Source organism: Rosa rugosa, chromosome 6 (assembly GCF_958449725.1).
Source record: "Rosa rugosa chromosome 6, drRosRugo1.1, whole genome shotgun sequence".
NCBI lineage: Eukaryota > Viridiplantae > Streptophyta > Magnoliopsida > Rosales > Rosaceae > Rosa > Rosa rugosa.
Window position 1 is genome coordinate 13023853 of NC_084825.1, and position 25079 is coordinate 13048931.

At 37.8% G+C, this 25079-nt stretch overlaps 1 protein-coding gene and 3 long non-coding RNA genes across 19 annotated transcripts; 1 reads left to right on the forward strand and 3 right to left on the reverse strand.

Annotated features, from left to right (window-relative positions):
- Positions 1 to 633: 633 nt before the first annotated feature.
- On the reverse strand, positions 634 to 2000 carry LOC133713954 (uncharacterized). The gene is made up of 3 exons (XR_009848366.1): positions 1679 to 2000; positions 1525 to 1585; positions 634 to 1050 (listed from the first exon to the last, which is right to left on the reverse strand). It is a non-coding gene; the product is annotated as an uncharacterized LOC133713954 (long non-coding RNA).
- Positions 2001 to 2847: 847 nt separating this feature from the next.
- LOC133717432 (uncharacterized) lies at positions 2848 to 7935 on the reverse strand. 12 transcript variants are annotated; one of them, XR_009849621.1, is made up of 9 exons: positions 7182 to 7694; positions 6651 to 6951; positions 6347 to 6382; positions 6189 to 6235; positions 5739 to 5887; positions 5001 to 5161; positions 4119 to 4860; positions 3366 to 3467; positions 2848 to 3285 (listed from the first exon to the last, which is right to left on the reverse strand). XR_009849621.1 is itself a non-coding variant. In XM_062144143.1 (9 exons), the coding sequence occupies exons 4-8, from the start codon at positions 5812 to 5814 to the stop codon at positions 3429 to 3431; spliced, it is 477 nt and encodes a 158-aa protein (XP_062000127.1). In that variant the 5' UTR covers positions 5815 to 5887; positions 6189 to 6235; positions 6347 to 6951; positions 7182 to 7699; the 3' UTR covers positions 2848 to 3285; positions 3366 to 3428. The 12 variants fall into 12 exon arrangements, 10 of the variants coding, with proteins under 10 accessions (XP_062000127.1, XP_062000126.1, XP_062000135.1 ...); XM_062144143.1 differs by having other exon boundaries at positions 4119 to 4233; positions 4775 to 4860; positions 6347 to 6951; positions 7182 to 7699; XM_062144142.1 differs by having other exon boundaries at positions 4119 to 4233; positions 4775 to 4860; positions 6156 to 6235; positions 6347 to 6951; positions 7182 to 7699.
- A 4700-nt stretch (positions 7936 to 12635) lies between these two features.
- Positions 12636 to 15713, reverse strand: LOC133715833 (uncharacterized). Of its 3 annotated transcripts, none has more exons than XR_009849241.1 (6): positions 15362 to 15713; positions 15158 to 15279; positions 14688 to 14823; positions 14230 to 14282; positions 13600 to 13695; positions 12636 to 13382 (listed from the first exon to the last, which is right to left on the reverse strand). It is a non-coding gene; the product is annotated as an uncharacterized LOC133715833 (long non-coding RNA). The 3 variants fall into 3 exon arrangements; XR_009849240.1 differs by having other exon boundaries at positions 12636 to 12908; positions 15362 to 15711; XR_009849239.1 differs by having other exon boundaries at positions 12636 to 13695; positions 15362 to 15709.
- Positions 15714 to 18874: 3161 nt separating this feature from the next.
- On the forward strand, positions 18875 to 20935 carry LOC133713532 (uncharacterized). Of its 3 annotated transcripts, XR_009848073.1 has the most exons (7): positions 18875 to 19004; positions 19228 to 19374; positions 19669 to 19768; positions 19865 to 20007; positions 20169 to 20251; positions 20328 to 20429; positions 20867 to 20935. It is a non-coding gene; the product is annotated as an uncharacterized LOC133713532 (long non-coding RNA). The 3 variants fall into 3 exon arrangements; XR_009848072.1 differs by having other exon boundaries at positions 18875 to 19374; positions 19857 to 20007; XR_009848071.1 differs by having other exon boundaries at positions 18875 to 19374.
- Positions 20936 to 25079: the final 4144 nt, after the last annotated feature.

Sequence of the window (25079 nt, forward strand, 5' to 3'; positions counted from 1 at the left end):
CATGTTCTCTGAATAACTTTTGTGGTAAAATAGTTTAGCCATCATCTTCTATGGTGTTCATATGGTATGGGGCATGGCAATGTATCCTTTGGTCAGTGACTTGACCAGTGACTATGTATATATCTTACAATAGTTTAACAAAGTATATAACTATGACTTGAAAATTCCAAAATGTGTTAGTGACTTGTAGAACAGTGACATAGTCAACAACTTGCAATGTGACATGGTCAGTTACTTAGTTAGTGACTTGGCTATTAACTTGTGACTTGGCTACTGAAAGTTACTTGGTTAGTGACATGGTCAATTACTTAGTTAGTAACATGTGATTAACAGTGACTTGGATATTCATGGTCAGTTACTTAGTTAGTGACATGTGATTAACAGTGACTTGGCTATTAACTTGTGACTTGGCTTCTGACAGTTACTTGGTTAGTGACATGGTCAGTTACTTAGTTAGTGACATGTGATTAACAGTGACTTGGCTATTAACTATGTTACTGTTAATCCATGATTATGTCACTGGCCAAATTACTGACCATGTCACCATCATCAGGATCTTTTTCACAATTGTCATAGGGATTGAAACAATGGTAATGAAGATCGGAATAGATTCAAATTCTACTACGTTACAAACTAGAGAAAATGTAGCTAACCACCACAACAACATTGAATGACATAATTTGTCTAGACAACCATTTCACAATAGGCAAAATGAGGAGCAAAAAGTTAGATTCTTTTCTCTTTAACTAGGCAGAATAACAATCTTAAAGCAGGAACTGAAATACATTACACTCATATTCCAATTTCATATAGATCATGAGTAGCCGTAGGAGGAACAAACAGGACAACGTTGAATTCTACATCAACTTCAGCGGTAAAGTGGCTGCATGACAATTGTGACAATTATTGCTCTGAAGATACTCTATTAGCAGAACAGAAAAACAAGGGCATGTGCGGGAAGACCCCCAATCTGATAGCTTGGAATCCTAGCAGATTTTCCTTTCCCGAGGCCTAATCTTTTCCAAAACATCAAACCTGAGCATTTGCTTTCTGTAATACATAAATGCAGTCAAAATAATGCATTAAATTGATAAACATCAAACCTGAGCATTTGCTTTCTGTAATACCTAATTCATTGACACCACAATAATGCAACATTATAATCACATTTAGTTCTATAGTTTGATTTCCACAAAAGCGACACACATTGATAAAAGTAAATCATCTTTCATTTTCCAGAAAGAAATGTGATCGTTAACATTTGCATTATTTATCTTACTTTTCCTCAGCAAGTATCTAACAACAGACAAATATACCAAACAGTAGCTCATGTAATTGACAGATGATGGATTTGTTTTATTTGAAACATTTGTACCATTTGAGTAAATCTGAACTCTCATTCAAACCATGCTGATTTCTATTTCATAACCAAAAAATGTTCTTATTTATTATTATTTAATGCTCATGACAGGAAGAACATGAGAGGATTATAAAGCAAAGGGAAAATGCTAATTCAGGACTTACATGGGAAGAATACAAATCAATGAAATTCACATTGCAGGTGATTGAGTCTCTTGCCTACAACCTACGATAAGAAACAGAAAAACAGAACAGTTTAAATGCATACATTCATTTGAATTTTGAAACAAATACTAACCCTTAATATCCAATGCAATACCACATGATTGAAATCCAAATTTTTACGTCTCTTGCCTACAACCTACGATAAGAAACAGGTTAAGAGAAATAAATAGGACCTCAAATAAGAAAGTTTCACTAAACAGTGATATTGTAATGTTAACATGTACAATATGAAGCTAGTATCCTTTCAAGTTCCATGCACTATCTCTGCATAGAAGGCAAACCGATTGGTATACACACAGACACACTCTTGTATCCAATAATTTCCTGACGATTAGCAAAATGAAACCTATAATTCAATATCAATTACAGATTGAATTTCCATAGAATCAACAATAAAAACAAATTAACAAATCACATTGTGTTGATATAGAACTAAGCATCACTACTAGGATTTTTGCCTTTTACATCGGCCAAAAACCGATGTTAAAAAAAAAAACCATCCGATGTCTTAGTGGGTGATGTTAAAGATCACGAACAAAAAGACATCGGTCAAAAACCGATGTCCAGTTCATCGAATAAGCTTATGGAACCGATGTAAAACAGTTATTATGATGACATATTAGTGTGTTTAGATATTGTTAAACCTTCATATTTTGGCATTTAATGCTTAATGAAGTATAGGTCCAATAGCAGAAGTATTCATTTTAACATCGTTACTCATATTAGAAACGATGTTTTATATGGTATCAGGCATCAGATTCTTTTCATTTTGCCTGCCGTTTGTGAGGTTCAAGCATATTTTCCATATATTCTACTATTTAAGATTCAATCTACATTCCTTAATATTGTATAAACGATGTACATTATTATAATAAACATCGTTTCCTTTTATAGAGCAATGTCCATTTTACTATATTACATCAGGTTTTAGGTTAACAACGATGTCAATATTAATATTAAACATCGTTTCCCAAATTGTAAATCGATGTCCACATTGATGCTAGACATCGTTCCCTGTAGTTTACATCGACGTCGATTAGTTTTTTAAACATCGCTTCTTACTCAATATGTCGTTATCCATGAAAAACGAGACATCAATTTTAGTTTCGAAACTAATGTATTATCTCTTTATTGACATCGTTTTTGTAGTTTAACACTGATTTGAAACAGGTGTATATACATCATATCCTTTATATGAGATGATGTCCAAGAAATTAATTATAGCTGCTAAAATGCTTGTAATCCACATTCGACAACATGACATTCTGAATTAATTGAATATGGGGCATTGCATTAATTTCTGTCCAACATCAGAATTGTTAATAGTTCCAAAAATAGGCAAAAACACCCCAACCTACATCAAGGCTAGCCCAAAATAGACCATTGCAATAACTATATGCAGTTTAGTTCACCTGCAACTGTACAACTATCTACTTCAAAATGGTTCTACAAAATCTAGCTAGCCTTACTCAAAATCACTTTGGTAGAGTCAGCATCTATAGCAAAGTCTGCAAATAGTCAGCTACTTCAATGCGGACCTCGTCAAGTTCCTCTTGGGTGTATACTTTCCGAGTCTTCGCTGCCCACTAGATATTCTGGGGCTGCATATCTATATGTGTCCATCACCCTAGGAGAGACATGGCTTTTATCACCTGTTGGCCCATCCTTAACCAAGCCAAAATCTGACAACTTTGCATTGTTCTGGATGATACAAAAAGAATTCTCAGAATAGCTGACATGGAAGTCATGATTTTATCTAACATGTAAACCGACGAACTAACCTCAGCTTCACTAAATCTACCAGCACTATATATCCTCTCAAATAGCTCACCACCAGCTGCATATTACATGACAGTAGCTAAATGACTTGGAGTCAACAAGACCTGCAGCAAAAAAAGTATACTTCAAGCATTCATCTCAAGACTACCTACACCAAAACCAGCACAACAAAAAACCATTAAACCACATTACACAACTAAACCAAATCAAAATCCGAAATAGACCCGAAATAAAGATCTAGTTCTTTATTGGAGCATGTCAGGACATGAAATGTGCTTTACCGAACAGAAACTTACATCTCCTTGTCCATACACATCTGCAAAGTGATATAGTAGGGGACCCATATTTACCCAAATCTGTTATTAACTCAATCCACTAATAGTGCAATAACATAGGGTAACAAATTAGTACGGTAACAAAAAATTGAGAGGGTATGTTTAAACACAGGATACCAATTGATGGCAACTATTCTCATCTGTTTCTAGGTCATAGTGATAAGAACATGAAGACCATCCAAGTATCCATCAATAGCACCCGTAGAATTTCAGTGTAAATTCATGATTCATGGACACAACTAGTTTAAAGCATCCTTTAAAGCTTTTCAAGACATGATATCCATGTAAGGAAAACAATATCTTTGTAGCATATCAAGGACAAAAGCAGAAGTTCCAACATGACTAATGGAAATTCAACCAGAAAAGTGTGCTTCTGTAGCATTACTAAAGACAAAAGAACACGAGTAGCAGCATGAGTACCTTGCGGGATGAATATCTGGTATTGAAACGGGACGAAGTTTGTTCATCATCTGAAAGCGAATTACAATTGCTGTGGATCCACGGATATATTGTCCACTCCCCAGCAGTTTGACAACTGATAAACAAATGAAGATAGGGAAGCAGGGATCATTACCCACAGAAGATGGAATAACAACTAAACTAATAAACACAAAGTAGATTAACTATGACTCTGACCATAAACCAAAACAATAATAAAAACCTAACCTAAACTACTCCGATTTCAATGAAATTTCATAGACACTAAGCGAACACACTAAACTGGATACTGGTAAATTTTTAGGGATTTTGGAGATCATTTTCTATGCTAATTAATTAAAAGAAAACAGAGGACAGAAACCTGCGAAAACAGACACTACAACAAAACTGAGCTATAAACACCATTCACAATGGTGTGGATTGAAGTAAAAGACAACCATGATTGGTGTGTAATGGCAATAGTCACCATCTTAGACACCAAAATTTGAAGGGTTGCCATTGCTAGCGTGACAAAGACTCAAAAAGGCACTATCACTTTTTTGGTGACTTTCAAACTGAGGGCCCCATCACCAGAAAACACACTATCCAGCAATGGTGAGTGCAATATTTCATATTAAAAAAAATTAAAATTAATATACAAATTCAATTCTCTGAAAAGAACAATTCTTGGCAGCCTTAATTCTAGGCATGGTATCTGCAATTTCCTCTTCTCCTCCATGGATGACTACATCAAATAAAATGAAAGGAATATTTAGAATATATAACACTTACAAAGCCATAATATGAAATATCAACTAAAATTTTTTGTTGTGGAACAATTGAAATTCTGAAAACACAAGCTCAAGGAAATGGGTATATGATTACCTTATATAAGTCTGATATCCAGAAGAAACTGTCAAGCAAAGTAATATTCTGCCATACCATTTGGTGGAGAAAGTATGTCAGGCAAGTAATATTCTGCCACACCAAAGGCCAAGGTATGTAGTCAATGTCACAAAGTATGCTGCCATACCATTTGCCTGCACCTGCAAAATTCACAGGTTATATAAGACAGGAAACTGCGAATATACAAGTGCAACTATAGTACTAAAATATAGCAGTCTAGTCAAACAAAGGAGACCTCAAAACAAAAAGCAGTCTCCTTGATTTTCCTGCACTAACAAATCGCTAAACTGCTCAAGCTTCCAATAAAACACCAACTTCAATACACAGCTCCACTGGATTAAATAGAACGCAATAGAATGATAGGTTAACTAAAACCATTAGAATGAGCTTCCACCTTCAGTTTCGATGAGGACAAGAGAAGTAACCAACCATTGTAAGATGATCAAATATTGCATATTCAACCATTGTAAGATGATCAGATCATGCATAAATAAAATAAACTAAACATTAGACTATTGTTTCAGGGGAAGCTTTCATTGCTGAGATAAGACATAAACACTAGGCTAGCTTTTATTTACTTTATTTATTCACAAAGCATGTGTACTATTCCAGAAGTATGTTGATTCACAGGTGCTGTATAGAACCTAAACCCATGAGAGCTAAACAGAAGACTGCAAAAAGTAAAGAATAAAAAGGTGAAGGTAGTGTCATGCACACCTTGAGAGAGAAGCTTAGAAGCAGACCCAGCAGAAAGAGAGTGAGAGAGTAAGGAGGAGAGTCTCCGAGCTGCCATGTCCACAGAGAACAATAATTCTTCAGAGGCCCTTATCCTACTCCTCCTTTGTTATATTACAAAACCTCAGTTTCTGTGCAAAAAGAAAAATGTTGCTCATATATTGCTGCTTACATAATGAAATCCTAATTTCATTGTCGTCTAACTCAATACCTAGAAAACATATTGTAGAGGTAGTTCTCTAGTTTTATTGACACAAAGAAATAGAATGAGATGCCTGCTAGACTGCTACCAGGTACAAGTACTGAAAACTACAAGTTTTGTTGAATCATATGCAATGGTTGTAATAGTAATTCGTATTTGCACCAATTACTAAATATAAACCCCATATAAGTTTATACCAAGAGAACCACGGATTTGATGAGGTAATATACCAAGAGGTTGCTCACTGGTTCCATTATTACTAGAGTTTGCAAATATCCTGAACACATGCAGTTTAACACAAGAATTCCAGGTGAACCATTGAGAAAAACTAAAAAGCAATAATAAAATATAATGCCAAAGACAGTTTATAACTCAGAAGATTACATACCTGTACTGCTTGCCTGGAACTGAAATATGTATGTATCTGAACAGAATATATGGGCGGTCAGATACCAGTATACCAGAAGATCTTGGATAACCAACATGGAAGAAGTCAATAGTGATGAACAACACTGAAAAACTAGTAAAGAAATGAGCTTTTCTGCAAACAAAAAGTGAGCATCAAGGCACATGCATATAGAATCTGCAATACATAGATTTAAGGGATGTATGAGTAAGTTAAGGATTTATGATCCATCCAAGATAAGGGTTTCACATTAATGCGGGCACACTAAGTGGCAGGGAAACTTTACCCAAATTGGTTCAAATCTTTCAAGCCCGGAGACCTTGAGTAATCTAATGAGCACTTCACTTGAGAAATTAAATATTTACAATGATCGGCAAACTAAAAGCAGTAAATCTGAATCAAATCAATTTAATAGAAATTTAAAAATCTAAAAGAAGAAAAGAAAAGAATTTGACTGAGAGAGAGAGAGAGAGAGAGAAGGAATGTCGAGAGAACCGACTCAAATGAGAGAGAAGTAGAGAACAAGTGCTCCACAGACTTATTGGGTAGGCGCTGAAGCAGAGGAATGCAGCCCAGAAACTCAATCACTGAAAAATGCAAATGAAACTCATCAAGTTCGGAACTTTAGCGCAGAATTCGATGAATTTAGGGTTTGGAATTTTGGCAAAACTTTAGCCCATGAAGTTTGAATCTTTTGGCAAAACTCACTAAGAGTGAGTAGCAACTAAGCAAGCAATGAAATCCAAATTGACACACCAACAGTGAAGGGAAGGTTTCCGACGAAGAGATCCAGGTCGGTTAAGAAACAGAGCACTACCTCGACGAAGAGATCCAGAGGCTTCATGGACGGAGTTCTTAGGAAGCGTCCCAGCTTCCGTTTGAGAGGACTTGACGGCGGCGGCCTTGGCGGCAACGAACTCTTCAACTTAGCCGCCGGCGAAGGCTTTGAATCCAAGGCCGTATAGTTAGATCTGAAGGCGGAGGAGCTTTTCTCCTTGCAGGCTGCGTAGACTTCATCTTTGTCAATTCCAGAGAGAGACTGAGAGGGTTTTAGAGAGAGAAAGTGTGTGAGAGAGAGAGAGAGAGAGAGAGAGAGAGAGAGAGAGAGAGCTTGCCAGCGGAGGCATGGCGCCGGAGAGATAGTAACGGGAGTGAGCGGAGGAGAGGGAGGTAGTGGTGGCCGTGAAAAGAGAGCGGGAGAGGAAGGAGGAGAGGGCTAGGGTTTCGGGGAAGAGCTAGAGAGATGGCCGGGTCGCCAGTTTTGTTAGAGATAGTGAGTGAGGATGAAAATGGGCTGCTAGAGAGAGTGGGAAAACTGACCAAGTGTGTGTGGGGAACGAAAATTTTGGTCCCCGCGTGCTGAAATTTTAAACTTAGTCATTTCCGCGTTTTTTTAACTTTTAGAATTAAATTATAGACATCGGTCAACAGTAAAAATCGATGTCAGTAATATGCATAGAAATCGGTATTTGAGGAATCGATGTTAATGATATTTTTTTACATCGCGTGAATTCCTCACCGATGTAATTGTCATGATGTCTAAGGCCAAAATTCTAGTAGTGCATCCTCGAATTATTAAATCAAAATACAACGATGAAATATCAATTCAGATAATTACCGGGGTTTCTTCCTCGAGAAGGCGATAGAATGTATCGAGATCGATCGACATGTCCTCGCTGTCAAAATCCTCAGCGGCAAATCCACCGGTGGCACTCCAATTAGAACTCTCCTTCACCATCAACATAACTCCAGAAACTCAAACACTAACCTAGCTCTCCTCCTCCTCCGCCGCCGCGCTGTCGTAAAGCCCTAGTCTGATCAAACCTCGACGAATTGGAAACGGCGACTCAGATCGCGGTGATTGTAATCGCATTATCATATTGGAGAGAGAGAGAGAGAGAGAGAGAGAGAGAGAGAGAGAGAGAGAGAGAGAGAGAGAGAGAGAGAGAGAGAGAGAGAGAGAGAGAGAGAGAGAGAGAGAGAGATTTTGGTAAGGTCGAGTCCGATGGATAATGGTTCAGACGAGCTTGGGTAACAGGAGGGGTAGAGAGAGAGAGAGCCGTCAGTGGCAGTCTTTGTAATTATTTTTATTTTCAGTGTCAGGTTGTAAAGAAGTGACCTTAATTATCATGAGAACATTTGCGGTGTTTGAATTATAATAAAGCACTTTAAAATAACCTCTTTTATCATTGTCCCTATCTTTTTTTCTTTTTAAAATTATTTGAAGGTGAATTCATGATAAAAATTTAATTGTATATAGGGTAAACAAAGCATTTGGTAGGGTGGAAATAGTCTCACCCTTTACCAGAAAGGTGAAATTAGCTGGTCAAACCTCCACACGGATAATGGAAAAACACGGAGCAGAGTCATTATCTAAATATACATTATATTTCTATTTATTACAGAATTGTCACCGCATGTATTAAATATTGCTGGTGTTGCACATTCTAGAGTCACCACTAATACTGTTAACTAGCTTATTCTTTTGTGTTTTACCTGGGCCTATTTCCACCATTATACCAAAAAAAAAAGAACCTTCATCAATATATTAAACCAAAGGACTAAATTCAGTTTGCCCCCTCCAACTTTGGGGCAAACATCAGTTTGGTCCCTGATTTTTTTTTTTAATCATGATGGTCCCTGCACTTTTAATTTTCATCACCTGCATCCAAATCTCAAAATTCTCTCCGATCATGACGTCACTTGCTGAGTTGGCCCCGACATGGGGCCCCACTTTTTAGTTTTTCAGCCTCAGTTTAGATGAAATGTCGAATTTAGTCCTAAACCAAATGACAAATTAATTTTTTTTTTCTTCAGAAAATGGTTGAATTCCAACTTCTCACAATATTAAAATCTCAATATCAAATAAAGCTTGAGAGCAGCCGTACAAGCCCTTTATTAAAAAAAAAAAAAAACCAAAAAGACATGCATACTAACCTTCAATAGCAAATAGAATAAGACTATTCACTATAAATAGAAAATAGGACATGCAACATCAAATAAGACATGCATGTCGAACTCCAACTTCTCACAATATTAAAATCTCAAAATCAAATAAGACATGCATGTCGAACTCCAACTTATCACAGTATAAAAAAAAAACTCAATATCAAATAAGACATGCACACTAACCTTCAATAGCAAATAGAATAAGACTACTGACCATAAATAGGAAATAGGGTATGGCTTACTGGCTTACAATAAAAGAAAGTGATATGGCTGTTGACCCTCAATAACACATATGACATGCATATTGACCCTCGGTAGCAAATATAATAGGTCTGGCTCACAAAAAAAAAATGATATATATGTATATTGAAGCTCAACAGTATAGATGACATGTATACAGACCCTCAGTAGCAGGTTAATAGGACTACACTACCAATAGCAAATAGGGTATGGCTTACTGGCTTACAAAAAGAATATGATACTGTTATTGACCCTCAACATCAAACATGACATGCATACAATATCAAAGAAGAGAATAAGATATAGCTATTGACTCCAATAGCAAACTTCACATGCATACTGAACCTAATTAGTAGCGAATAGGATATGGCTCACAACAGAGAACAAGATGTGGCTTACAACCTTGAGTAGCTAATAGGTAGTTGATAAAACAAAAGAAAAACAATTAGGATATGGCTCACAACCCTCCAACTGCTCCAGCACAGCATCCTGCACCAAACGAGTCATATCGCCAACATTGCCATGTTGCCGCTCCACCGCCTCAAGCAATTCCTCAACAGAAACCTCTACTTCAATGTGAGGTGGCTGCTCCACCTCGGTATAACCATGAGGGGCTTGCTCCTCCCCAACATTATCTCTGGGGGACTGCCTCTATTCTCTCGCTTACTCTGGCACACTCCTCTGAGCACCTTGTTCGGGACCAGCTTGCTCCCTTCCTCCCCATCCGACAACTCGATACCAAGAAACGCAGCAATCCTATTGGGGAAACTGTCGTAAACCCTCTGAGGCAAGTGTGAGTCCATTCGGGCACCAGTGTTGAAGACCCTACAGTCTTCAAGATCCACATTGGCTCACCTCGCTTTCCTGGATTTGGTTATGAGGTCTTCAATAATGTCCTCCGTCCTAGCTCTAGCATAAGGCGCAGTGCTTTTACTAGGCATATTTGCTGCAATAAAAATCAAGGTTAGACTAATGCAATATCTGCAGACACCACCAGACAATGACAAAACCTCACCAAGAACCTCCCCACATGCCACCTATCGTATATTGCCAGCCTACACAGGTGATAAAACCTAGCCTATTCTTCCCCTGAGGGAACTTGCCTAGTGCCCTATAGAGGCGTTTCCGCTCTAGCGGGCTTAGTTCAAAAGATTGCTGCATTATAACAAATACAACGTTGTTAGCACACACCTATCGCGATGCGCTGAATATGTGTCCTGACAGACGTTGCCCACCATACATCGCTTACTCCTCCATTGGGAGTAGATATTAGAGAGCAGCTCCTCGATAACGACACACTCACGTGACTTCAAATTCACGCAGCCGCTATCACCAGACTTCTTGGAGTAATGCAGCTTAAACATGGAGTTGAACTCGTTAATACTGGGACACTGTTGATAACATAGCTTCCGCAGCACCAACACCTCCATAAACTGCGTAAGAGCATCTGGAAATAGCTAACCTACAAAAATTTTGAGGCAGGACATCAAATGCTGAAGTGGGAGAGGCAGAGGAAACAATAGCCCACACTTCAATTGATACTCATAAAAACACGCCCATCCCTCATCGGGATGACTTAAGTACTGCAACTTCCCTAGCTAACCGGGCACAACAACAGTCCTCTTGAATCATACTCGGCCCCGGTTGGTCAATCGACACATCGGGAGGAAGAACCAGTCGCCTACCAAGTGATCTTGGCACCTCTACCACCTACTCTCGTGGATCGAAGCTATCGTAATCTACCTTCTCTTTTAGGCGCCTACAGCATCGCCACCTGATATGCTCATATTTTCCTAATTTGTTATGCCTCTTAATCTTGATTTTTATGTCTAGTTCTCCTTGTTTATGGTTCATTTACTTATTTTAGTATTTTTATAGGTATGAAGAGAAAGGATGAGAAAAAGAAGCAAAACGAGAGGAAAAGGATTGAAGGGTGGTTTGCAATCCTAACAACTGAAGCAGCCTCTGCAGAACAGCTAACTTTGAGGATTAAAATGTACTGATACAGAGACAACCAGAAAACGAGCCTTATATGTACGGAAAGCCCCGAATGTCTAGTTTCTGGAGAATTTTACGGTTCATGATTTCGATATCCCTAGAGGGAGATATGGCAGTTTAAGTACAGACAGTCCAGTCAATACGCGAATCTGTGATGTGTTTCTAAGAGCTCGAGTTTTCAAGGCCTGAATGACTTAGCAAAATTCTGGAAAAATTGATATAGCATTATGGACCGTTTGAGAGCCCAAACATATGTTTCCTTGGAATTTTAGGGTGCCACATCACCTTTCTTTTGTGCTAAGTTATTAAGGAGTTCCAGAGGCCTAAAGCAAGAAGGAAAAGTTGCACCTTATAAAAGGAGAATGTGTCAAGATAGAGAACGACCATTCAATATCAGATTTTCATCAAAGAAAGCTGCTGCCATCACGTGTTCACCTTCCATCTCCATTTATCAAGTTCTTTTATGTTTTTAAGATTTTCTATTATGTTTTCTTTGAACATGACTAGCTAAACTCCTTTTCTAGGGCTAGGATGAGGCCCTAGCGTGATTGTTTACATGTTTTGATATTCAATTGATGGATTATTAGTTTCTTTTTAGATGAATTCTTAATCTCTGCTTGAATTGTTGCTTATGTTAAAGTTCTATTGATTCGCGACCTTTAGGGCTTTGCATCTAGTTATCAGAAGATGAATTTGAGGCATAGCTGCAATATACACTACTAAAAAGAATTGCTTTTGCGACGCCTATTTTGCGACGGCAAATTGGGCTTTTGCGACGGAAAAAACTTTTCGCGACGGAAAATTGAGCCTTTTGGGACGGAAATGTTGGCGTTGCAATAGGTGGCGTCACAAAATCCATTTGCGACGGTAAAATGCCGTAGCAAAAAGTATTTGCGACGGAAAAATGTTGCCGTCGCAATGGCTAAACTATTTGCGACGGATACTTTGCCGTCGCAAAAAGATATTTCATTTTAAAAAAAAATTGGGTGAATTTTTTGCGACGGATACTTTGCCGTCGCAAAATAATATTTCATTTATATAAAAAAAAAATTGGTGTGAATTGCACACCAAAGCTAGTACCATCTGCAGCAAATATCATAAATTGAAAAATATTATGAAACCCATCATCTATAACCAACCAACAATCACAATTCTAAGACCAACCAAAGGTTGTTAAAAAACAAAGATCAGCCAAAGCTTTCTCAACTTTCTTTCAACTTCTAGCTCATCTTGCTTCATCAAGTCATCCATTTCTTGCCTATCCAATTGCTTTTCATACACCAACTCTTTAATTATAGCCTGAGAATGATCCATCTCTGTACTTGCTAAGCTCTTTAAATAGATACTCATAAGAGTCCTGCACACAAAAGCCACAACAAAAAATTTAACAATTTGGGTTAAAATCAAGGGGTTTCCATCTTGCACAAAGAATTATGCGAGCATATAGAAATATAGAGCATATTCGAAGTAGTCTAGAACTATAGAAAAAGACTAAACCTTTAGCAAAGAGCTTGCATCACAAAAAGTAACAGAAATATAGAGCATATTAAAATATAAGTTTTGCAGAAAACACTATCAATCAAAAAGAATATCCTACTATCATGTAGAGGAAAAAACTTATAAAGCTGAATCCCAATATCTTTCATCACAACCTGATAAATATCAAAGAAAAAATACAAAGATGAAAGTAACCAAACAAAAGCACCAGCAACACATTGCCAGGGTAGACTAAGCTAAGCAATAGATGAATGAGGACATGAGGGGAATGAAATGTTATCAACTGACAAACTGAAGGCAGAACGAGAGCTGCAAATGGAGTTGTCCTTGAACCCTGCAGCAACTGGTCAGAGTGTCAAATACTTTATCATTGATCAATATATGCAACAAACAGAGCAAGACGAAACTGAAAAGCAAACAAACAGCTAAACTTGAAAAGCCAAAATGAGCCAAGACAAGAAAAATGATTATACCAAATTTCATATGACATGATTATGAAGCTGCAGATCAAATTAAGATAGTTAATCTAATAATAAGATCAAACATATAACCTGATTTGCATGCCATCATAATCCCATGAGAAAATTGTCTAGCTTGATGTCACGATGTAGAAAGGATTTGGAATGAACAAAGTCAACACAATTGATCTAAAAATACATGTAAAGAATGTCAGAAATTAGGAAGTAACACTACACCAAAAAAGGTCTTTTACGGCCCACAAAGTGCACCATATCCAGTATAATACAAGGCAGATGGTAGAACAATTACTGCAATCATATTTTCTTTATTTTAGGTTGAGGGAGACTTTCATTAGATCATATATAAGTTACAATTCAAAAATACTAGTAGGTAAGATTGAATGGAAGTGGGCTGTGTACTCTTTGGCGTAACCTAGAAAAGTAGACAACCCAGTTTTGATCAATCCTAGTTTACCAGCCTCACATTTAATCCCCTATCACAATATCTGAACTAATTAACAAAGTAGATTATTGACAAAAGGGGTAATACTGTGCAAAAATAATTACCCTTTTCTTTTCTTTTCTTTTTCTGGCTAATCACTTGAACCAATTACCTAACCTTATAAGTTTCTCCAGCAAGCATGTTTAGGTGAAAGTAATGTCCATAATCAAGTGGAGACCAAAAACAGAGGATGGCAAAGGAAAAGGACGAGTTCGACTTACAGAGTTGTTGCTGTTTACGATCGATCTACGTACACCTGTTCATAATATCTTTCCTGCATGGTTCTAAGATATTATGACAAGCAGTTCATGCTAGCTAATCAAAGTAACCATTTTACATAAATCATAAGAACAAATAAGTTATACAAAAACTCAGAAAGCCACAACTTGTTATGCTGCCAACAGAGAATACCAGCCATTGTTTTCTGAGAGGCATATATCAGGACAACAAATAAGTTGCACAATTAACCCAAAAAAATTCTTTTCAATAAAATAGTCCAAAGCAACAACACCGTAGTAAACATCGATCTCAAAAGGAGTACATACCACACAAAGATATAATTGAGATTTCAAAATAAGAACAATTACATAAGGACCAAAATTGCAATTGTGCCTTTAAGTGAAGTGAACTTATATTCTTGGTGGTCATCAATTCCTGCAATTGCACAATTTGTTCTTACCTTTGCCAGCTGAGGACTTGTCAGACGAATCAAGATGGTCTTTGCCTCCTCTATACCTCAGAATTTGCTCCCTCATATATTTTTGATACAAGTAACATGCCACAAACACAAGCTTCACCTCATACCAATTGATAGCCTACAATTTCACCCAGTAGATTAAATCACCAAATAAGTACAAAGAGGATTTAGGTTCTCTCTAGAGATTTAGAACAAAGAATGGTGTGTGCAAAATTCAAAAGAAAAGACTCATTCACCTATAATTTAGACATAATTTGATATATAGTCCTTTTGATAAAATCTTTACATACATTGAACCATCTATAATTCCTATCCACTGTTTATTCCTTCCCATACAAATACAAACATTAACCAGTAGTGCTCTCTAATCAAACATAGCAAGATAATATATATTTCCAAATCAAAAAAAAAAAAAAGAATATAACGAGTGTGGTCGCTGAGTAAAGACTTACTCGGTAGGAGAAAGCTTCACGATTGAAACGATGAATTTCAGCCGCTTCTTGAACCGCTATTTTCTCTGGAAGTTGAACCAAAACCTAAATTCGAAGATCTGTACAGCCAACAACACCCAGATCTGAAAGGAAGCCGATGTGTATAAAGCTCAGTGATCTATTCATGAAGAGGGATAGACAGAGAATATAAGAGAGAGGAATTACCCATTCCATGTAGAATTCATATTGCCCAGAACAACCAAAGAATTTGAGGCTTTCTTCCTGGTTTGCAGATGAGGGAGAGATGAGAGAGGAATAAACGATAGGGGCCGTATTCATCATCGTCGTCGTCGTCCCCTTCCTCATGCTCGTCCTTCTCGGTCATGTCGTCAATGAAGCTTGATCTGCTCCACTTCTCACCAAATCTCTTGCTTCAATGGAGGCCGGGGATCGCTAGGTTAAGTTTTGAGATCGGTGAATAAAGCGTGAGAGAGAGAGAGAGAGAGAGAGGAGGAAGTGGCATGTGAAAGAAAATCAGTTTTGGTTTAGATCTGATCTAAAGGATTGAAAATTCTTGTTTTCTGATATTTTTTTTTTAATTATACAAGCGACGGCATGACTATGCCGTCGCAATAGATGTATAATTATGCGACGGTAAGGTTACCTCCGTTGCAAAAACTCTTCGAGATGCGACGGTAAAATAGCCGTAGTACATGCCGTCGCAAAAGCTTACTTTTCGCGACGGAAAACTTTTCCGTCGCAAATTTCCGAAGCAATTGCAATTGTTTTTAGTAGTGATAATTCATATTAGCTTCATGTGATTAAGAATTGTAAATTACATTATTACTTGAGAAAGAATAATGATTTGCTTGATTCCCTTGTTTTCTAAAGCATAATGAGTCCTGCATGTTAAATTTATACCTGAGAAGGATAAACTGCATAGTTAGGATATACGACCTTTACCCGAGAGGGAGAGAATCATGCACTTAAGGAAAACTATGGTCTAGAGTACCTGAGAAGGACTTAGATACGGGAATTATCATTTGGAGAAACGAAAGAATCCATTGGTTGGTTCAAAACGTAGATAAGGTTGCTTGTGGTTGATTCCGACACCCTAGGCTCATCATCATCGCGTTCTCACTTCTAATCATTAGAAACTCTTTTCAATTCCAATTTATACTTTCTAAGTTTTTGTTTTCAAGAAACTTTTCCATTATCATAATCTCTTTCAAAACCGTGAAAATCATAAGTCCTAGTTTGAGTCATTGTTTGTTTTAGTCGATTTGTGTTTCTTGTTTTGTGTATTTTTAGTTTTAATTAATTTAGGTTTTCATATTGTGAATTGACTTAATATCCTCGTGGGAACGACAACCCCTTCTGTCACGCCCCTGATTTTTAACAAAAATAAAAATCGATATATATAATCCCATAATTATACATGCGTGAACGTTCAGTCATCAATACAAATACCTGGAACATCTTTCCCTTAAAACAAGTATATACTGATGCCCTGAACCAATCCAAGTTAATATACACTCGCTCCACAGAGTTATATATTACACAAATTTGCGAATTAAATTGTCATCACAAAATAAAACGTAAATGCTCCTCAAAGCTTACTGCATAGCGGAAGTCATACACTGGCAAAGCTAGCAAAATTTGCTTCCTACCCGTTCTGCTGCCAACAAGCTACCTCAGCTTCAGCCACGATTTTCCTGACCTGCAGGATTAACCCCTACACCGTTTGAATGGTGCACCGGGGTTGCCAAACAACAAACCCGGTAAGCTTTTGCAAGCCCGTATGAGTAACTCATGAACATCAATCAACAACTCACATCAATCTACTTAAGGAACACATGCAACCATGATTCCTTCTAACATTCCATATCCTTTCCACAGAAAGGACAACATGAGTCACCGCCGTGACAATGTTCTATTTGCTAACTTAACCATCAAGTAGCAATTCAAGTCTCATCTAGACAATTAAAGAAGAATACCATCGGAACTCTCCTTTAAACTACATACCTATGAGTCTCCAGCAACCTCGACCGTTACTCCCATAAGCTATCATGGCAGACAGACTAGAGCTCTATTGAAATCGTAATCACTCGTCCTACCAAGGACGTGATTACCTATTTCCTGCCTTGGTCACCATCTGCGACCAGTCACCATCTGTGACATATGATTTCAGACCCCGTCTGATCATGAAATCAAACATCAAGGTCGCCATCTGCAACCTGTCACCACCTGTGACATATGATCTTTAGACCCCGTCTAGTCTCAAAGTCAAATGTTAAGTAAGTCACACCTGACCTAAAACGTTACAATTATCTAATTTCGACTTTCCTATCCCTGCTCACCATCTGTGACCCTTGGTAAAAAGATCAATACATTTAAATGAGTCACGCTTGACTCAAAAATGTAACATCAAACTCAATACATTTCAACAACAGAAAACATCTTTTTCCACAATATTGTTTCCATGAAAAGTCACATTCAACAATAATATAAGCATCATCATGCATATTATTCATCAAATACCATCCACAAGAATATATATATTTCGCGTAAATATATATATACGTAGTCATTCGCTCAGGAATGCCTACTAATACCAACTATCACTACACCAATTTTGTTATCAGACAACACTTTTTGCACAACGAAAAAAAAAAAAAAGTGTTGTGTGATGAACAAAAGTGAATCACACAACATGTTTAGTAAACTTACGTTGTATAAGGTGGTTAAAATTCTGAAGTTTTTGTTTAGAAGGTCATTGCACAACGGTTACAAGAATAATCTGTTGTCTGAATCATAAAAAAAAATAGCGGCAGATTTCCCTCCCAGATCGACTCAAATTTGGCTCCAAATTGGTCCCTAGATACCACTAAATTGTACAACAGTTTAGTTACTTGTGTTGTAGGAGTATGCTTGCAAATCATCATACAATGGTTTTTAATGTGCCGTTGTGCAAGTGAGTAGCAAAATTTGGAGAAGTCTCCAAATGACATTCATTCTCCCCCCAAAACGAGCAAATTTGGCTTCAATGGTTTATCATGCTTGCAAGTTCCTACAACGTAATAAACTATTTCTGTTGTGTGATTGAGAAATGCTTAGCCTCAGTGCCAAAACTGAAATTTTGATTGCACAGGCGGGAAATTTCCATCTTTGTTCCCTCATCTTTGCTACACTTCAGACAACATATAGAACTCAATATGTTGTCTGAGTAATTAAAAAAAAAAAAATTAATGCGTGGTGCCTGATACAACTCGAGGGCACCATTACACACACTTAACCATATTAGCCATTTTTCAAGTCTAAGAGCAAAACCCCGAGCCTTTCTTCACTTCGAGCAAAATCCCAAGCCTTCCATCTCTCACTCCCACTTTGGCCTTAGAAAGTTTTCAGCTAAAGAACTTCCACACTTCCCCTCTCTCATTTCACTTCCCTCTCTGCGATTCTCTGAGTTGCAAACCCTAACCCTCTCTTTTCTTCGATTTCCGAACTTCAAGAGGCGTGTAATTCTCCTTTCTCCACTATCTCGACTTGAGATTAGGGTTCTTCATACTGGAAAAAAAAAAAAAAGAGGTTCTTTGATTTGCTAGTTCTGGGTATTGGGAAGAAGAAGTTCATCAAGGAATGTGAAGGCTGGGTCTTCGAAACCTCCAATAGATCTCACAAGTTAGTGGCCAGGGCACCGAAGAGTATCAAACGCCGTCGCTAAAAAAAAAAAAAAACCATTCGCTTCGGGAAAGAAGCAGAACAGATCTCTCTCCCTCTCGCTTTACCATCTACCCTTCTTTTCATCTCGTCGACGACTAACCAAGTATGTGAAGAATCTCTCGTCATCGGTTGTCGCTTCTGTCCGGTAAACACCTCTCCATCTTCATCTCTTTTCTATTTATGTGACTCGAGTGATTCTAGGACTAAGGTCATGAAGTTACAGACTTACAGTTACAATAGGGAGCTTTGGATAATTGATTTCTGTTGCTTTGATTCAATTATAGGGTTGAGGCTTCTGGGTAAGTGGGTATTAAGGCTTTGGAGTCGATTAATTTCTGTTTGCTTGATAGATTTATATGGTTAATTAGGTTATTTGGCTATTAGCTAGTCGCGACCGTGTCTCCAAGCAGCGAAGAGAAGTGGCTTTTTGGGCTATGGAGCCTCGCCCTCGGGTAGGGGGATGATTCCGAGTCGGCCGGAAGAACAATAGTAGACCTTTGGAGAGATCTACTTAGGTGCGTTGCTCACTTCTTCTTTTTGCTTTGCTTGCTTTTCATTATTGCTAACTCATGTTCTGTTTTGGTATCTTGATCGATCTGTTTTATTTCAACACCTACACTAGTGAAATTTTATTTCAATAGATGATAAACACAAGCAAGCTTGCAGCCCCAAAATTTCTCACTCTCCAAATCACCATCACTATGCTGACATGCGCAATTTCCTTTACCCAATAAATTTCCAATCTTTTTCACCTTGTTACTGTATTTAGACACTTCTTGTTTTAATTCTTCCATCTGGGTTTTTGACAGGAGTGCCCAACACATTGAATGTGATCACCAATTTCCCATTCTTGGTTGTTGGGGTTCTGGGTTTTGTTCTCTGTGTCCAAGGAGGCTTTTTCAATATCAGGTTCAGTAACTGTGCACTATCTATCTCTTTATTCATGTCTTATAGTGATGTAATTGGTTGGTTTTGTTTGGTAATGGGTTTGGTTTAGTTTGCCAGGTGAAGTTTGGGGTTGGGCACTGTTCTATGCAGGAATAGCAGGGCTGACTTTTGGCTCTGCTTATTATCATTTGAAGCCTGATGATAGTAGAGTGACTTGGGATACCTTGCCGGCTAGCATTTCAATCCATCGTTCTTCGGAGGTATGAAATTATATGTCAAGAAAGTTCTCTGTGTTCCAGACAATTTCAGTGCTTTCCTCCCTTGTGCGAGTTTACGTGTTAAAACAATTGAAATATGACTTGTTCTCGTTCTTTGGATGTGTACTTTTGTTTTGGTTGCTTTTTCCTAATGATTTTACAAGGTGTGGGAGAGAGCAGAAGAATTTTCACCAGAGAGATTTGATATGGAAGGTCCTATACCCAATGAAACGAATACAGATTTCAGGTACAATTTGTAGTTATGGATCCTTCACACACGTAGCAGCAAATTATGGTTAAACAAACTTATCTATTGCTTTTAGGTTCATTCCATTCAGTGGAGGGCCACGAAAGTGTGTTGGTGATTAGTTTGCTTTGCTGGAAGCTATTGTTGCTCTGGCATGAAATCTTGGAATCTTTTGGAGGTAGCATGAAATCTTTTGCTAACTGTGGTTCTTACTAGTTGGTTGCAGAGCATGCAATGATATTAGATTGTACATGATGTTCCAATTGATTCCATGTATAGCAATTCCACGAATGACATTTGTGTTCCCACCTAAATATACTCACTCAAGATATTGGCTTTGGGCAGCAAGTAGGTCATTCTCATCATTTTTCTCCTAATATATATATATATATATAAGAGAGTTGTTTACTAGCTGGTGTGCAATAGAAAATGAATGGGGTTAATCAAACAAGGTGGACTTAATTAAAGAAGTTGAGGCCTATGACATGGATACTTTTGTGAATGATAAAGTTTTATGAAAATGCACAATCATTCTCAGCTAATGGCACTTTTCTCATCTTCCATAGCCAACTATTCGGTACTTGACCATTAGCCTACTAACATGTTTGCATGCAGGAATCCTCGATGGCTACAGTTTCTCTGAGTCTATCCCTCACATTATAGGATCTTGTTGAAGCATCTATATCTGTAAGGATCTCTAAAGCTGCAATATTTTTTTTTTTTTATTAAAACTATTTTTATTATAACTAGTTTTGGTTTTAATGATGTTATCTCTGGGCCAAAATATGCACTAAAATCTGGAATTTTCTTCATATTTATATATACTACTGTAGACATTTGAATAACAATAGATTGAGTAGGCAAATTCCGCCTTCAATTGGTAGTCTTTCGAATTTTTTCTATCTGGACCTAATTGGCAACAAACTTCAAGGATACATCCCAGTCTATAGTGAGGCTACACCGAGTCTTGATATGTTACTAGTATGCAGCATTTGTATGTCAACTCTTAGTAGTTTAGAGTTGGTTAGTCAACATTTTCCCATCTGATAAGTTGTTTTCTTTAAATGCAGTCATCTAGGAGACAATGCTCTCAGGCGGAATTCAACTCAACTTTTCAGCTCAAAGATGGTTCTAGTGCACTTGTAAGTTTTGTTAAATCGCCTACTTGCTAGAAGGTATTCGCTTTGCTAATTTGTATGGGGAAGTTTATATCTATATGAACTCCTTAGTACACATTTCTTCTTCAAAAAGTATCGCCTTTTCTGCATCTTTTTGTATGGAATACTGGATGATATATTATTGATGTGTAATTGAGTCATGACTCAAGGTAAATCATTAACTTTCTTCCCAATTGTCTTTGTGCTATTTTAATTGTTCATTTATAAATTAGATAGTTCACAATAGTCTTCTAAGTACACCAGAAACTACCTTCTTGAAACTAACAAAAATCAAAAGCACCTAAGGTGGACAATAGGTACAACAGAAAGAAATACACTAAAGAAGTAAACAAGAAATATCAAAATGGCAACAACTCAAACTGTTTGCGCGTGTAAGACACATTAATTATGGCAACTAAAAGACATTTAGTAATACATGTAATGTTGGTGATGAGTTCCATGGCATCTGAAGTCCCACAACTTCTCAATTTGCTCATCATGAATATATCTTCTTTTTCCCTGCAATAAATATGGTTGTTTTGTTTGAATATTGTTTATTGGAATAACTGTTGAAGCATGAGTTACAAGTTGTAATTATTTGGCTCTCTGAACAACCATTCATTTGGCAAGTGTTTATTATGTGTGATTTTATTGCAATCTTTATGTGTTTTGGAATCACAAGGTAAATACACTTTGTTTAATCCATTCAGCAGCTGCACTCAACTAATGGAAAGTGTTTTATATAAGATGCCATTGAGTTTGGGATAGTTACATGAACTCTATTTTCATTGAATAACTGAATAGTGCTGCTTTGTCTGAATTATAGGTTTGGTAATTCATATGGTATTGCTGGTAGAAGTGAGAACAGGAGCAAGGGTAGAAGCTTGGGAACTTTGGAAAGATTATGAAGTCTCTGCTCGGAAGAACAGTTAAGAGCACCAGATGGTTTGGCATTTTCATATGTGGAATGAGGGGGCTAAGTTTGTCGTCAATACATATATCCAGGAGATATTTGATAAAGTTTTTGTGTCTTAATGTGTGGATGATTGGGAAATACATCCTTTGTAGTACATTTGATTGTTTAATGTATGAATTAGAGTACTTCAATTGATGAATTGGATTCAAATTTCTTTTCAATATTGATCAGTACAATTATTTAGGTAATAATGGAGCATAAATTTTACCCAATTATGATCACACAATGATCAGGTAACAATCATACCACACTAGTACTCTACAAGCTGTTGTGTGAGGAGTGATGAAACAACAGAATAATTCTAACTCATGTTGTCTGACAAGCAATCAAACAACAGACCAGACTAGAACTCAGTTGTCCTAATCTAAATCAGACAACAGACAAAATAAAAAAATGTTGTCTGACATGATTAACATACAACGGTTGCAAACTGGCACTGTTGTTTGAAGACGCCCCTAAACTGCTGCGCAGCTGCGCGCTTGGCATCTGCCGAGCCATCTGCCGAGCTATCAAACAACAGTTATAACACATACCTGTTGTCTGTGTGTTTATCACACAACTGTGTTCCACCGTTGTCTGATTTTTCATCAGACAACGGCTCACTCTACAACGGTTACACTTCAAATCACACAACGGTTTTCTGCCGTTGTCTGATAACAAAATTGGTGTAGTGATAGTTTGCAGTTAATTAATTAACGCCAAAACAATAATGGTACTTCTGTTCATAAAGATCCTTGTGAGATTTACTCACCTCGAAACTCCTGCTGCGTCTTCAATGCAGAATAAGTAGTCAAACCACAGAATAACCGTCCAAATATTTCGTCAAGTACCTAATCACATACGGTTTCCACTTAGTAATGATTCACATTTGATTTAAGTCCGAAACCCCTGTTTTGAACTAAAATCCCCAAAATGGCGCCAATCGAGGCAACACCACATCCGAGACCTCCCAAAGTCTCCGGAACACGTCCACGATCGATGTGTCCAAGCCACACATCGATCCAATGCTTAAATCCACAAGGATTTGAATAAATTCACCGATATGAAACGGTAAAAATCATATCAATTTCATATGAACTCCAAAATTTGCATATTATATATCGAAACGCTCGTATCGACAAGTAGAAGACATATAATACCAGAAACAGTCCCATACATGGCCGGCACGCCGCCAGAACGCCGCCACAGGCGGTGGCGCACTGCCGCCGGCCAAAACTCAATATTTCACAAAGCTCCCAACATCAAAAAGCTTCATCTAAGCATGCTTGTGAAATCTCATAACTAACTCGAAGTCAGAAAACAACCATAAGGGATTGAAAACTACCTTACAAGCCGTGAACAGTAATCCAAACTGAGTTGATCGAGTTTTCACGTGAATCCTTCCAAACAACCACCACAGATCGCACAAGGAGGCTGCTGCGAACTCCCCAGGCCAAGGTTGAAGCGCCGCCGACATTGGAAGCCGGAAAACCAATCGGGTCCAAAAACACTCAACTGCACCGCCTTGCAGCGCCGCCGTGGAGGAGAATCGGAGCTAGAGGACACCAGAGGGACGACCAGACGGAGGAGGCGAACTGATCTGGAGAGTTTTCGTCGCCGGAGACCGCCGCAGTTCGCCGGAAAAGTCGGGTCGGATCCATCGGGTTCGGGTCGGGTCAGACGGAAAACTCAGATAGTGAAGGTATCGACCGAGAGAGAAAAGAGAGAGAAAAAAAAGGTTTCCGGAAATGGAAACTGAAATTATGAAAATAATTTCTGATTTTCTCTATTTATACTAAAACGGAAACTTCTTCCGATAGCCATATCTTTCTCATACGAATTCTGATTCCCGCGTTCCGCATGTCCACGAACACGTATCGACGCGCTCTACAACTTTCGTGAAGGAAGTTTCCCGAGAATCCAACGTACAAAAAGTCAAACTTCACACGACCCCCTAAACTGTGAAATTCAAATAATTATACGGACGAAAACCATTCCACTTCACATACAATCTACGAATAAAGCACAATAACAATTACTCGTACAACTGGTCCATTATTAATTACCAAAATTAAATAACAGAAATGCAGGTCATCACACCTTCTCTTCCATTACTATACTACATCCACCCTGTATACTTGCAGGAATTCCATCACCACCCCCTGAGAGGGCCCTTCCCCGCCGCCTCCTCTACTACCAGCATGTCACTCTCGAGCCATATACTGCCAACAATATGCTAAGGTTAGTCAAAGTCAGTCAACACTCCCTATTGTCTTCTCCACTCCACTCCAGGCCACGATAAATTTAAAAAAAAACCCAAAAGATAAATTCTTAGAGCCATAATGCCTAGACTAGTCTTTTCCTGAAACCTAAAACCCAGACACACAAAATCGCCTCAACGACACAAAGGGACCCAATTTTTTTCGGTTAAAACCGAAGTGAACTCACCCGAACCCACATTTCACGACAGGAAACCAAATAAAAACGCAAACCCAAAAAAAAAAACAAAATTGAGTCCTTACCTATTTGTCTTTCTTGATGAACTTGTTTAGACGAATAGCAGTAGTGAACACCGGGAGATTTCTTCAACATTCAAGAACACACAAACAGAGAAGATTCAAGCTTTTTGGCAAAAAAAAAAAAAAAAAAGCACCAACCTATTTCTTGTTCCTTTCTCTGGAAATTTGGCAAGAATATCAAGCCAGTAGTTGTCTTC

What these genes read in the sequence shown, in the direction of transcription:
- LOC133717432 (XM_062144151.1), bottom strand. Translation starts at nt 5,814, where the DNA reads ATGGCAGCTCGGAGACTCTCCTCCTTACTCTCTCACTCTCTTTCTGCT. An exon ending in GGATATCAGACTTATATAAG is followed by an intron (nt 4,861 to 5,000) that starts GTAATCATATAC and finishes TATTTGATGTAG; the next exon opens with TCATCCATGGAGGAGAAGAG. An exon ending in CCAGATATTCATCCCGCAAG is followed by an intron (nt 3,468 to 4,118) that starts GTACTCATGCTG and finishes TTTTTGCTGCAG; the next exon opens with GTCTTGTTGACTCCAAGTCA.